Consider the following 14,816-nt stretch of genomic DNA (forward strand, 5'->3'; position numbering starts at 1 on the left):
AGCTTGGCTCAAACATGCCTCTTACTTTGATTAGCAAGAGTGAAGCGTGCTATCCAATGATTATATTGATATCTATCATGAGAGCATCAGCATCTGTCGAGTTCACAGACTTTAGATTGCTCTGTAAAGTTTCTTGACGTTTCAGTCTTCAGTGCATCTTTTGGTTTTATCTCTCTTTTTCTCTTCCATTGGGTGTCTTGCCTTTTCACATCATGGTTCAAAGGAGAGGTGAACATCACAGCCATCATGCTTCCTGAGAACCAGTCAGGGAGCCAGACAGCACCTCCTGTGGCATGCTGGGTAAGCTGCTCAAGTTGGGTAGCTGCCCACCAGCCCACGAGACCCATTTTCTTTTATTAATGAATCTTTCTGTCTAGTTCCTTACTAATGCACACACCATATTTCACCCAGAATGAGCTTTTAAAGATCTTCAACAGTGCTTAACGCAGTCAGATACCAGGAGAGGATGTTTAAGAGCATTTGACTATATGCTTCCCGATACAGCATTTGGATTAATCAAAACAGACTGTCAGTTATCCGTGGATCTATTTAGTTCTGAGACAGCTCGTAATCTATGATCTGTGTGAGTCAAAATTTTCCACTCATTGTCGTCCAGAACTCCACAACCCTCCACCCCATGCATAGAGGAACCTTCCAGTCTGAAACCATCTGTTCAGACCACTGGTCCACACTCCTCTGAAACAATCTGTTCAGGCTGATGCAGCGATTTCACCATGCTCCAGATATTAACATACAGTGGGGTCCAAAAGTAGAGATTTTAAGATGGTTTCATTGTTTAACATTTTTCAAAATTATAAAAACCTTTGAAAAACCAACACGAAAGCATAAAGTGACTCAAAATTCAATGGTCTACAAGTAACAAGCATATTTTTTGTTTGTTATTGTAGCGTAACTAATCACCAAAACATACCATGGTGGGTGAAAATATATGTGCGTGTGTGTACATATATATAAATATATATATATATATATATATGAGTATATACAGTACATGCATGTGTGTGTATTTATACATACATAAATATACATAGTACACACATATATTATGTAAACAAACTTATTTTGGACACAATTAATCACTGTTAGTCATTCGACAGCACTAGAATAAATGAATGAAATTGAAATTGTGGTATGTGGTATTTTGAAATTGTGGTATGATTTTTTTTATATATAATTTTATAGCTTCAAGACATTTAATTATTTAAACTTAAGAGTAAACTTTCCAGGTTTAACACTAGAATGACCTAAAAAAAAAAAAAACATGAATGTATAAAGTGGCTAAAATTGTCCTGCACTGGTCTGGATTCAGTGGTTTATAAGAAAAAGCATCTTTTCTTGTTTTGTCTTATTTAAGGAAAGGATTTGATTATACACAAACATTTAAATGTTTCTGTAATGTTTTCATTCGCTTTCAATTCAATACAACTAATTAAAACTGTGTGCTTATGTAAGAAATTTGAAATTGCTTAGAGATTATTTAGCTATGATCATTGCAAACAAGGTCAACACAACAATGATAAAATTAAATAAAAAAATAAGAACAAAATCCTGCAGTGAACAGACAGACCTTTTAAAAAATCTAAGAATTAAATATTATTATGAAAAACTAATCACCAAAATAACACGATTCATAGTCAAAGTTTCATAGAAAATGCATATGCATTATTCTGAATCCGCTTTACAAAAAATTGGGATATTGATGATATAAAAATGTTATTTTATCCCAAACCTATGACAAATACTGTACATTATTAATATCGCTTCTGCTCATATACTTATGAAGAACATGTGGAATATCAAGTAATTTAATTATGCTAATGAGAAATAGTCTTTTATGTGTTCCAGTGTTAAATAAAATAAATTAATTAATTTAAAAAAAATCTGTACATTTCATTGCAGTCTCAGATGTTTGGACCCCACAATATCAATCCACCGCTGCATGTATCTTGTTATAAAGGTCCATGATGCATGTGTGCATTATTTGCAGCATGTAAAGCTAAACTAGGATTAGTGGCTACTTTAGATCAGTTGCATCAGTCAGCCCTATAGCAGTGCTGGACAATCACACACTCAAGCTGTTTCTCTCTCACTTTGTCTCTCTCTCTCTCTGTAGCCACACCCCTCAGTCTATACCTCAGAACAAGGTCATATATAATTTACAACTCCAATAACCACCAAAAAGCATTGCATATTCATTAAGTCTTTCATGTCAGATGTTGTATTTGAAAGTGCGTAGAGTCAAAGCCCTCTCTGAACTCACATTTATATTTCCTTCATAAAATATGGAGTGATCTTTTGTGTTTTCTTTTATTTCTTTCCCTTTTTTGTGCCATCCTATTTGATATTCCAATATTATCCTTTGTGAGGGTGATATTGAAAGCTTGTGACAGAGAGAAGAAGAGGCGTGCCATTGTATTTGATAAGCACAAAGATCTGGAAAGTAATAATGAAAGAATTATGAAAAATATCTCCTCAAAGTTGAATGCAAGGTTACTTTTCTTTTGCTGTCTGGTTATATCAAGCACCACAAATGAGCACCTTTATGGACAGTGACCAGTCTATCACTGTGTTTACACACACACACAAAGAAAAAACTTTAATAATCAACCAGCTAAAGAAGTATAAAGGATGCATATCAGGTAATCACAGCTACGATCATAGTCAGAAAAACATAAAATGTGATTGACATTTAAACAACAGTTCAATAAACAAATAGTAATATTGAATAACTTACATTTTAGAATTGCGTTGTCTGTTTTTGCCAGATTATTTGAAACAATTGGTGAATGAGGCAATGATTCGCTCATAAAAACTGTACGTTTCTGCCATACATGGTGTAAATATGCAATGTACAGACTGACAGTTTAAATAAATACCAAAAGTTAAGAATTTAAACCAAATATTACTCTATAGAAACATTTATGACAATACTTCAGGATCAGGATAATCAGGATGAACCATAAAATTATTCAAAGAATAACTGAATAGTCAAAGAATCACTGAAAATACTCGATATAAACACATTTTTAAATTGTATAACCTCATTTTTAAATTGTTTGAATACTGCACAATTTAATGAGGTAAAAAAGGCATTAAAAGCATTAAAAAATAATAAGTATGAACAAATTCTGAACTGCAATTGTGGTATTAATATTTTTGTGAAAATGTTATACTTTCATGACATTTAATTATATTAATTAATTTATAATTTTATTATATTTAAAATATAATGTTATTATAGTTTATTTTAATATTATATATATATATATATATATATATATATATATCATAACTGAAGATGTAATGACAAAAAAACATTTTTGCATGGTTTCTATTTCTGCACATTGTACTGTGTAGCCCATCTGTGCAATCTCATTGGATAAAAATACAAAGCTGTGCATTAGTACATGCTTCATTGGAAACGTGTCCCATCATGCCTAGTAAGGATACTGACTAGGCATAGTAATGTTGGATCTGAAAGTACACAGAACTAAGATGGCGAGAGACAGGTGGCAGTAAAGGATGAAATGGGTTACCTTGAGATTTTCCCTTTCTCTCTCTACGCGCTGGAACTCCTGGCGCTCCTTGTCTAGAGCCACCTCTTTAGTGGTGATTTCATCTTTTAGCTGTTCGAACATGTGGTTCACGATCTTCACCTTGCGTTTCATCTCAGCGTTCTGATCCTAGAAGTGAACACAGGGAGGTGTGTGAGAAATTGGCCAAACTTATACAGACACAAAGACAGCCTGGTAGACAGGTAGACAACCGCCCTAGCACATTCACACTCAAAACACATACAAACACACACTTACTGTTCAGTGCAGTGCGAAAAAGTGACTCAGCAGGAATGGGTCATCAGCAAAAAACTGACAACAAAGGACAGTCGTTTATAGACCTGAAAAATAAGTCTTACACTTGAGTTTCTTACTGCAGCTTTCAAGGCTTCCTTTCCTGCGTTGACATATTTTCTATTGATACAGAAAGTGTAGGGCTTGTCCTTTTTTTAAAAAAATATATAGGCAATAGACTTTGTTCATATGACAGCTATGAACCATGATTTGCTAGCGGTTTGCACGTGTCATTTGGATGCTAAATATTCTAATTCTAAAAGGAATCTGATTGGATAAAAATTTGTGTAGAGCAGATTGTGTCATCAATATATTGATCCATTTTCCTGAAAGAAAAATACTGTATATTTACAGTGTCGTGAAAAGGTTTTTGCCCATTCCTGTTTGTTTTTTTTCAAGTGCACTTGAGCTTGAGGTCACAAACTGACAGCCGGACATTCTCCTTCAGGATTTTCCAATAGAGTGCAGAATTCATGGTTCCATCAATTATGGCATGTCGTCCAGGTCCTGAAGCTCCAAAGCAGCCCCAGATCATCACACTAGCACCACCATGTTTGACTGTTGGTATGATGTTCTTTTTATGAAATGCTGTGTTGGTTTTACGCCAGATGTAACGGGACACGCACCTTCCAAAAAGTTCAACTTTTGTCTCATCAGTCCACAGAATATTTGCCCAAAAGTCTTGAAGATAATCAAGATATTTTTTTTGGCATATGTGATACGAGCCTTTGTGTTCTTTTTGGTCAGCAATGGCTTTCCCTTGGAACTCTCCCATGGATGCCGTTTTTGCCCAGTCTCTTTCTTATTGTTGAATCATGAACACTGACCTTAAATGAGGCAAGTGAGGCCTACAGTTCTTTAGATGTTGTTCTGGGTTCTTTTATGACCTCCTGGATGAGTCGTCGTTGCGCTCTTGGAGTCATTTTGGTAGGCCGGCCACTCCTGGGAAGGTTCACCACTGTTACAAGTTTTCTCCATTTGTGGACAATGGCTCTGACCGTGATTCACTGGAGTCCCAAAGCCTTAGAAATGGCTTTATAACTTTCCAGACTGATACATGTCAACTATTTTGTTTCTCATCTGTTCTTGAATTTCTTTAAATGATGCATGCTTCACTTTGTCAAACAGGTTCTATTTTAGTGATTTCTTGATTCCACTCTGAATCTGGCAGTAATCAGGCTTGGGTTTGGCTAGTGAAATTTAACTCAGCTTTCTAAAATAATGTGGTTAATCACAGTTCTCCACTATCGAGCTCCTAACGGCAATGCTGAGAATGCAACTTGTGCTGCATTTTGAATTGCATTCTGACACATTTCGCAATGCATCAATGCGTGAAAATGAGTTTTGTGTAGCTAGAAGCGCCTACATTCATGTACTTTCGTAGTTTCATGCCTAAGTCTGCACAGCAGGGAGGACTATGCTATTTCTGCTATTTCCGACTTCGTGCAAATGGGCGAATTCCTGAACAAAGATTAATGTTCACGCCACCCTACACAAGCTTCAGTGAGGCGAATTTCCCAAAGACATCATCCCATGGATCTACTGGCCTCTACGTCTGCTCTCAAGCTCATGGGGAGTAGATCTGTGAGATGAAGGTCTACACACACACACATATACAAACTTACCTTGGCCTCAATCAGGTTCTTGCTGAAGAGGTTCCTCTCTGTCCTGACATCCTCGTAGAGATTCTGCTGCTGCTTCAGTTTTGTTTCAGCTTCTGCGATTCTCTTCTTATACTCAAATATCTGCATCTCCTTCAATTTAATGTCCTCAATATTCTCAAGAACCTGAAAAGACAGACAGAGACAGTGGGGTTAAATTGGAAAACTACAACTAGTCTATAGCTCTGTTTGGAACCTGTCTGTTGTCTACATAGGCAGCTACTTTCTAGGTATCCTATCTTATGATTGACAATGCAACTGTATCTCACATGCACACATATTTAGCTACATCACATGATCAAAACAGACTTGAATAACACTTACAGTTTTTTTCAAAAAGCTCTGTTTAGATTGTAGTCTTAAAACCAGGAAGTAAATGTGCATTTCCAACAGAACTGTTTTCAAATTTATGTTTAAGGCACGACTGTGTATGATTTATGTTGTCGAACAAAACCTGACAGTCACTTTATATGTTAAACACAAACCTTACTTTACTCATAAATCAAAAAACACTATTTTAAAAACCCATTAAAAAATTCCCCAGGGTTCCCATTGTGAATTAGCATTACAAATTAACAACATGACTAAACAGCTCTATAACGTTAGCATGTTGCATAGCTAATGCTATAATCAGCATTAGCTAATTTTATTAGCTACATTTTTTTTATTAAGGCCCAATGATGAACCGATCAGTAATATATGATTAATTAAAATAATAATCATTAAAATAATAACATTTAAATGATCTAACATAATGAAAATGTTAATAAAAACATATAATCAATTTGTTTTATTTTTTTCCACAATACCTATTGTTTTCAGAAACGAACAGACAGTTCTTGAAACTTCTGTAATAATAAAATAAATTCAACTCAACCCCCCCACTTTCAATTAATAATATATTATAGTTAATGTGCAGTTAATATTATGTAGGAAGCTTCCAAATATTATGTTGGACACTGGGGGATTTCGATTCAAAAAGGTTGAGAATATTTTGAAAGAAAATTAGGCCACTGTAATGTATGATTGCTTTATCTGTGAAAGATAAAAGTGATGCTCCCACAGATTTTGGTCAAAACAGGGTATAAAGTGAGGCAACATCATTCTGTTGCCTGCTGCTTCGTACAGCCTTTCTGCCAAAATTTTGGAATGGTGTTTATGTTATTCATCAAGAGGTTATGCAACCTTGCACTGATGCAAATACAGACTCAGAATTGCTTTTACCTTTTTCACCACATGTCATATTTTGATTTGCTTTCTTTAACTCAGATACTTTGAGAACCAAACAACTTGCCTTTATTGAATTTCACTGCAATCTGAAAAGTTGCCAATCCACGTTAACCTTTTCACTTGTGCATTTAGCAAAGAGCAAAAATACACCGTTTCAGTGGGGTTTGATTGAAATAACACTAAAAAATATATATATTTACTTTGTCCTGAGCACAGGCTTCAAAAATGCATGGGAGTTTTACGTTAAATTGATAGCAGAATGTGTCCAAGGCTATGCCATTCAAACTCACATGTGCTATATTGAGGGTTAAATAGCTCCTGTAGAAATATTTTGACAACAGCTTTCAGACATACACGCCAAACACATTGTGTCTGTAGAGATAAAGAAAGGTGCATGTGTCAGATGAGCCCACTGGTTGTAAATACTCAGCCTTTCTGAAAATAGTGTGTATATAATCAACCAAAGCAAGAGAAGAAAACGCCAGTCACTTCCCATAAATTCAACAACTCACAATTCATAGTCAGCTCCGGGGCCTTATAAATCAAACTTGCGAACAAAGTAGAGTTTCTCCATCATCTCCTCTATAAATCTAGCTAAATTCACTGATCTGAACCTGGCAAAAGTCATACTTTTTTTTATCCCCTTAAATGTCATCCTATAGGACAACACATTGGTTTTGTCCACTGGGTGATTATGTGGAGCACTGCAGTGCATAGAGTAATCAATCATGTCAGATGTCAAACAATCTAACCTAGAAAAAGTTAAAAGAGAAATAGCATTACAGTACCATATCTTTACATTACATCTAAGAAAACACATGTCCTCTTCAAAAGGAAAAAGGAATTATTTATCAAGATTGTATGTGCTCAAAACAAAAGTCTTACTTCATCATACAGCTTCACATTTACTGCTCATATAATGTTTACAAATTATTTTTCATGTACAGATATACAGGAGAACATGCATGCTCTCATTATTTAAAGGTTCACTAATAAAATGCTAAGAAATTTTTATCAGTCTTGTTATTCAGGACTAAAGTACGATCACCCTTAATGGTTTTCTATAAATAACATGTCATTAATGATGGCGGAACATTGGTGAAATATAATGAGACAGTCTGGGGACGATATGCGCTGGCCTTATAAAAATTACAGACTGAAGATCTACAGATTTGCATTTAAAATGATATTTGAAAAGACAGCTGTTTTCTAAATGACTACAGTTTGTAATGCAATGCTGGTGTGTGAAGGGGGCAACAGGCAATACTGCAAATAAATGTTTAATATCACTCTGTTTTTATGAATTGTCTCTAAAACGTCTGTGCCAAGAATTGAGAGCAAAGACGGCATTCTTGCACACTTCCTGCACCAGCTGAATGGGAATGCTAACGAATAGCTTTCTTCAGGCATTATAGACCTACTTGTTTGAACCGTGTTTCTTATTTTAAATCAGAAGAATTTTTATTCTCTGCAAAGTACTAGCAAGCTACAGTTGTGGAGTCAGATCTCAGGAGGCAATCTCAAAACCATTAGGTAAGAGCTTTTTCAACACGCGCCCTTACTAATGCTTACGGCTGAGCATTTTTTACCTGGAATTAGATTATGAACTTTTTAAAAAACTCTCTCTGAAAGAAAGCAAATGTTAGCAATGCTGAATACATGAAAGTGATGTTGTGTCTCAAATAGCCTCTGGTTCCTAGGAAACTGTGATAGCTGTTCGAAAATAAACATCTTCTGCAGCACAACCTTCATGTAGCTGAAAACTAAAAACTGAAGGGGACTGGATTTGGTGTGTAAGACGGTATAATGAGAGCTGTGAGTAAAGGCAGAATCTATAGATAGAAACAGTATGTCATATATATATATATATACATATATATAATTATTTTATTGCAAAAAACACTGTGAAATTTTGTAAAATCCTGGCAATATTTTACAGTGCAGATCTTCAAAGGGTGATCCAGCTAGTTTACACAGAAACAGGAACACTATTATATGGAATATATTATGTTTGGTCTTATCTGTCCAAGACAGAAAGAGAGTTAGAGGATGTGCCTGGAGCTGAATGTAAACCTGAATCCTCTGGTTCATGCTGCAGTGCACTTTCTCGACATAAAACCTGAGAAAACAAATGTCAGGGCAAATGCCAGGATGCTAAGGGGTGTGTCAACACCAAAAAAATAAGACAGATTTCTCATGGAATACTGCTCAAGATAGATATTTTTAGTACAAAGGTATTTAATGACTATCACATCATAGTCTGTAATTATAATTAACACCACCACTTTCTGATTTGAAAAAGGAAAATCAGTCAACAGATGATTTTAATCATCAGAACATTTAATTTAAAAGAATAACTTGAGAGCAGCAGAAGCTTTCTAGCAGCAAATTTAATTTCTTACTAAGTGACTCTTAACTGGCCAATCAGTCATCTTAAAAATACCTTTTTTCTTCTTTGCATCTAATTCATTTCCACATGTATGAATGATATTAACTGAGAATATCAGGTGACACATTAACCAAACTGTAATTTCCTCATGTTATAAGGTCTCTTATAAAAGGCCATAATGAAGCAAACTGCAGAGCTCATTTACAGGAATAGTTCACCCCAAAATAATAATCCTGTCATCATTTGCTCACCCATATGTCGTTTCAACCTGTATGACTTACGTTCATCCATGGAACACAAAAGAAGTTAGTACAGAAAATGATAACAGAATTTTTATTTGTGGGTGACTGGCACTTTAAGAAATGTAGATTATTGATATAAAGTTGAAAAATCGTCATGTAATTAAAACAGGTTAAACATCAGACCCAATCAGACCGTTCTCTAATTATCGCTGTTCACGGCATGCTTGACTTAACTTGATAGTTGCCATTATACCTAAACAAGTTTGCCCATAAGTGCCGCCCTAAAAGTTACTGCCTTGAAATGTGTATAAAACAGCACACACACATTGCACTGTTGCGATAGCAACAGTTTTATAAAGTCATCAGTAGCATGCTGAAGTACTACAGAGTGAAGAAATGCCTTCAGGGATTACAAAACAAAAACCAAGAGACTCTCGACTCTCAACAACTCTTAGAAAGTAAACCATCATAAGAGAAAGGGATTTGAAATTTTTTTACTCTTAGGCCTAAAACATACTTTATGCAAGTAAGAATGTAAATACTAACACAAGCTATATTTAATTTATCATGTTTTGAAATGGGTTCAAATTCAATTCCCATCTCAATTCAATTATGTGTTGCATTCTCACTACTGCGACAAGGGGCGCTATTGCTTACACTCAATCTTCAGATAGATAGATAGATAGCAATTTAAAATATTGTACATATTGTTTCAAAATAAATCCTACACCTAATTGTGTTTCTTTTTTTCCTTTTTCTAATTGAAATATTTTATACAAATCATCTTTAAATTAATAGTCATATTGTAGGTTTTTCCTCTGTCCTCAATTTTACTTTCTATCCTCATTTGTAAAAGCCACCAGTAATGACATTATCCTTCAGGAAGTGACATCATGTTTGGTTATTTAGTTGGCTTGTCTCACTTTAAATCATTCTGTTTTGATAGGAAAACAAATACAGAAACTAGTATCATAACATCAACATTTCAAAATATTTCAAAATAACAAAATTAACTTCAAGGTGACATTCTCAATCCTTCACTGAGCAATGGCTAACTTGTGTGAGTGAGTGTGTGTGTGTGCGTGTGTGTATTTTTCCATCTTAAAAATATATCTAAATTACGACCTATGCTCTCAAAGTCAAATGCAGAAATATTAATTCATGCATTCATGACCTCGAGGCTAGATTATTGCAATGCTTTATTGGGTGGTTGCTCTGCTCGTTTAATAAACAAACTCCAGCTGGTTCAAAATGCAGCAGCTAGAGTTCTTACTAGAACCAGGGAGTATGACCACATTAGCCCGGTTCTGTCAACACTGCACTGGCTCCCTATTAAACATCGTATTCATTTTAAGATAAGCTAATTACCTCTAAGGCCCTGAATGGTTTGGCACCTCAGTATTTGAGTGAGCTCTTAATGTCCTTCACATCCGCTGCAATCTCAAAACTCTGGCCATTTGATAATACCTAGAATATCAAAATCAACTGCGGGCGGGAGATCACTTTTCCTATTTAGCGCCCAAACTCTGGAACAATCTACCTAACACTGTTCGGGAAGCAGACACACTGTCAGTTTAAATCTAGATTAAAGACCCATCTCTTTAACCTGGCTTACACATAATACACTATTGCATTTCTATAATTCAAATCCATTAAAGGATTGTTAGGCTGCATTAATTAGGTCAACCAGAACCGGGAACACTTCCCAAAACACGCGATGCACTTGTTACATTGTTAGAAGAATGGCATCTACGCTAATATTAGTCTGTTTCTTTCTTATTCTGAGGTCACCGTAGCCACCCAGATCCAGACTGTATCCAGATCAGACGGTCACTGCAGCCACCCGGATCCAGTCCGTATCCAGATCAGATGGTGGATCAGCACATAGAGATGACCTCTACAGCCAGGACACCTAGATGAGCCCCAGAGACTGATCCCCAGTGAAGACCCTGTCTCCAAGACGGCCATCGGGACAAGACCACAGGAACCAGATGAGTCCTTTGTACAATCTGATTTAGCCTAGATTTAAACTGCTGATTTTGTCTGGCCAGAGGAGAATGACACTATTTCAACAAACTATTTCCCCGTCTAAATACTGTAAAGCTGATATAAAGCCAACCAGCTTTATATCAAGCGATGTAAAGCTGCTTTGACACAATTTGCATTGTTAAAAGCGCTATACAAATAATATTGTGTGTGTGTGTGTGTGTGTGTGTGTGTGAGTGTGTGTGTGTGTGTGTGTGTGTGTGTGCACCTGGTATTCATCACGTCCTGGGGACCAAATGTCCCCACAAGGATAGTAATACCAGTAAATCTTAATCTTGTGGGGACATTTTTTGGTCCCCATGAGGAAACAAGCTTATAAATCATACAGCATAAAGTTTTTTGAAAATCTAAAAATGCAGCATGTTTCCTGTGAGGGCTAAGTTTAGGTGTAGGGTTGGTGTAGGGCAATAGCACATACAGATTGTACAGTATAAAAACCATTACGCCTATGGGATGTCCCCTTAAAACATGGAAACCCAACATGTGTGTGTGTGCGTGTGTGTGTGTGTGTGTGTGTACTGTACCTTCTTGGTGAGCTCACTGGCCTCGTTTATGTAGCGATCCCTCTCTTTCTCCAGCTGGTAGATGATTTTTCGCTGTTTCTGGGCTTCGTCCCTGTAGTTTAAAATCTCCTGTTCCAGACCCTTCTTTGACTGTTCGTGTAGCTTAACAATGGTCTGCTGTTTGTCTGTTTCATTGGCCGCCTTGATCATATTCTGGAAGAAACATGCACACGCCGACACAAGAGGTTACGCAAAAGATCAATTTGTAAATATACTTAGCAAGAGTGAGTCAAGATTTTCAGAAAACAGACGTTAAAAACCCGAGCTGGAGAATAGGATGATTTTATTCCGTGATGTATTGCTGTTCAATAGATCAAAGGAATGATCCTCCAAGGTAAGCTGATATCAAAAGCCGTGTTTGTATGACACAGTGTGTGTGTGTGTTTGTGTGTGTGTGTGTGTTTGTGAGACAGAGTGTCTCCTGTGCAATTAAATATGAATATCCTGTTATTTTCATACGCACAATAGCCATGTAATATTCAGCATGTCAGCAGAAAAATCATGCACCTTCTCTTGTTTTCCGAAATCCATCTGTGCATCATAACAGCGTGGGGAAGCTATGAAAACTGTGAAAATGCAGAACCGCTGCAAAAAATTAGCCCTAAGGATAAAAATATAAATCATAAAGACTCGCCGAAAAGCTTACCTGGTATTAAGATTAGTATATTAGTTTTAGGAGCACGTCCAAAACATTTAAGATCAGATCACTCTAACTAGCAGAGCTAAAACAAAGATTTAAAGGGATAGTTCACACAAAAATGAAAATTCTGTCATTTATTACGCACCCTCATCCATAGACAGCAAGGGTACTTCCACAATCAAGGCACAGAAACATAGCAAGGACATTGTTAAAATAGTCCATCAGGGGTTCAACTGTAATTGTACGAAGATACGAGAATACTTTTTGTGCACAAAAAAACTAAAATAATGACTTTATTCAACAATTCCTCTCATCCGCGTCAGCAGCATTTTGGAGAATATCACGATGCATGCACCTGTATTTCCTGCAAGTAAACAACACATGCGTATGGTGCTGCTGACATAGAACACGCATATGCTGCGCTTTGTTTACATACAGAGGAAGCATCGTGATATTCTCCAAAATACAGCTATAGGTTTGCGATACAAAAAGTATTCTCAAAATTATGGTTGAACTACTGATGTCACATGGACTATTTTAACAATGTCCTTGCTATGTTTCTGTGCCTTGATTGTGGTAGTTCGCTTGCTGTTTATGGAGGGTCAGAGAGCTCTCGGATTTCATCAAAAATATCTTAATTTGTGTTCCGAAGATGAACAAAGGCCTTACAGGTTTGGAATAAACTGTTTAATTAATCAAATAATTATCTTAAACAAACAAAGGTTTTAGGGGATTTTTAGTGTGCGATTCATTTGATTAATTTATATATTATTTAATTAATTAAATAATATATAAATGCGTGCAATAGAAAATGATTTAATGATTTGCAAATGCTTCTAATGCTGTAATATGTTATTGTTGTGATGTACTGCTTTTTATCGTACGTGTATTTGTATAGCTGGGCCACCTATCTTGGCCAGAACACTCCTGGAAAAGAGATTTTTAATCTCAGTGAGGTTCTCTCCTGGTTAAATAAAGGCAATAAATAACAATCTAAATAAATAAATGAAAGTGAAAGTGAAAGTGACAGTGAAATGCGTGATTCATTTGATTGATTAATTAATATATTGTTTTTTTAAATTAAATAATAATCTAAATAAATAAATCAAGGTTTTAGGGCTTTTTATGTGTGTGATTCACTTAATTATTTGATATATCATTTAATTAAACAAAAACAATAAATAAATAAATAAGATTTTAAGGGCTTTTTAATGTTTGTGATCCATTTGATTAATTATTTGATATATTATTTAATTAATGAAACAAACAAACAAATACATTTTTTTTATGTTTTAGGGGCTTTTAATGTGTGTGTGTGTGTGTGTGTGTGCATGCGCGAGTGTGATTTATTTGATGAATTATTTGATATATAATTTAATTAAACATATATAATATAAATAAACAGAGTTTTAGGGGCTTTTTATGTGTGTGATTAATTTGATTAAAATAATTAATCAAATTAATAACACACATAAAAAGCCCCTAAAAACTCTGTTTATTTATATTATTATATATGTTTAATTTATTTTGTATTAAATAATAACCCAAATAAATAAATCTATATTTTAGGGGCTTTTTATGTGTGTGATTAATTTTAATAATGAATTGATTTATAATTGAATTCATTAAACACAAATAATCAAAATAAACTAAATTGTATTAATAAAATGATATATATATGTGTGTATGTATGTATGAATGTATTCAACTGACGGCCCTATAGACGAACATTGTTTTGTCGCTTTATGTTTTCCTTATAGGTGCATTTCTTTAAGGTGGTTTTATTACATTTTGTACATTGTATAAGAGGTCGTTTTCAAGACATATTCTTGGGAAAATCATTCGAAATGAGTTAGAAACACGTGTCCACACACACCTTATTCAGGATGTCCCTCTCACGCACCAGTTCATCTATAGTCTTCTTGTCTATATCCATCTGCTTTTTTGCAGTCTCCATTTCTAAGAAAAACAGAAAATGAAGCGCTTATTATTTAATTTTTTAGTTCTTCTTTCAAAGCCAGCGGGATATAGTACTAATTGTTACTTTTCTTTTTGAAAGGCTTTCTGCTAATAGGGTTGTTTTCAGAAGCACTTTCCACAGTCTGTGAAGGACCTACATAAAATAATTACACAATTCATAAAGCCCATTATACGGCTGCAGGCATAAGAAGGTAGA

The 14,816-nt window shown here is 35.2% G+C and overlaps 1 protein-coding gene across 2 annotated transcripts in view; it reads right to left on the reverse strand.

Annotated features, from left to right (window-relative positions):
- LOC306873153 (cilia- and flagella-associated protein 58-like) overlaps nt 1-14,816 on the reverse strand; it is a 99,316-nt gene that overhangs the window by 71,097 nt on the left and 13,403 nt on the right. For both annotated transcript variants that reach the window (XM_079422233.1, XM_079422232.1), the window contains exons 8-11: nt 14,517-14,599; nt 11,962-12,153; nt 5,495-5,656; nt 3,558-3,704 (exon numbers count right to left, since the gene is read on the reverse strand). In XM_079422233.1, the coding sequence (XP_079278359.1) occupies nt 3,558-3,704; nt 5,495-5,656; nt 11,962-12,153; nt 14,517-14,599 (584 nt within the window). The remainder of the gene's footprint in view (nt 1-3,557; nt 3,705-5,494; nt 5,657-11,961; nt 12,154-14,516; nt 14,600-14,816) is intronic.

Source organism: Barbus barbus (genome assembly GCF_936440315.1).
Source record: "Barbus barbus genome assembly, chromosome: 7".
In the NCBI taxonomy this organism is placed as follows: domain Eukaryota; kingdom Metazoa; phylum Chordata; class Actinopteri; order Cypriniformes; family Cyprinidae; genus Barbus; species Barbus barbus.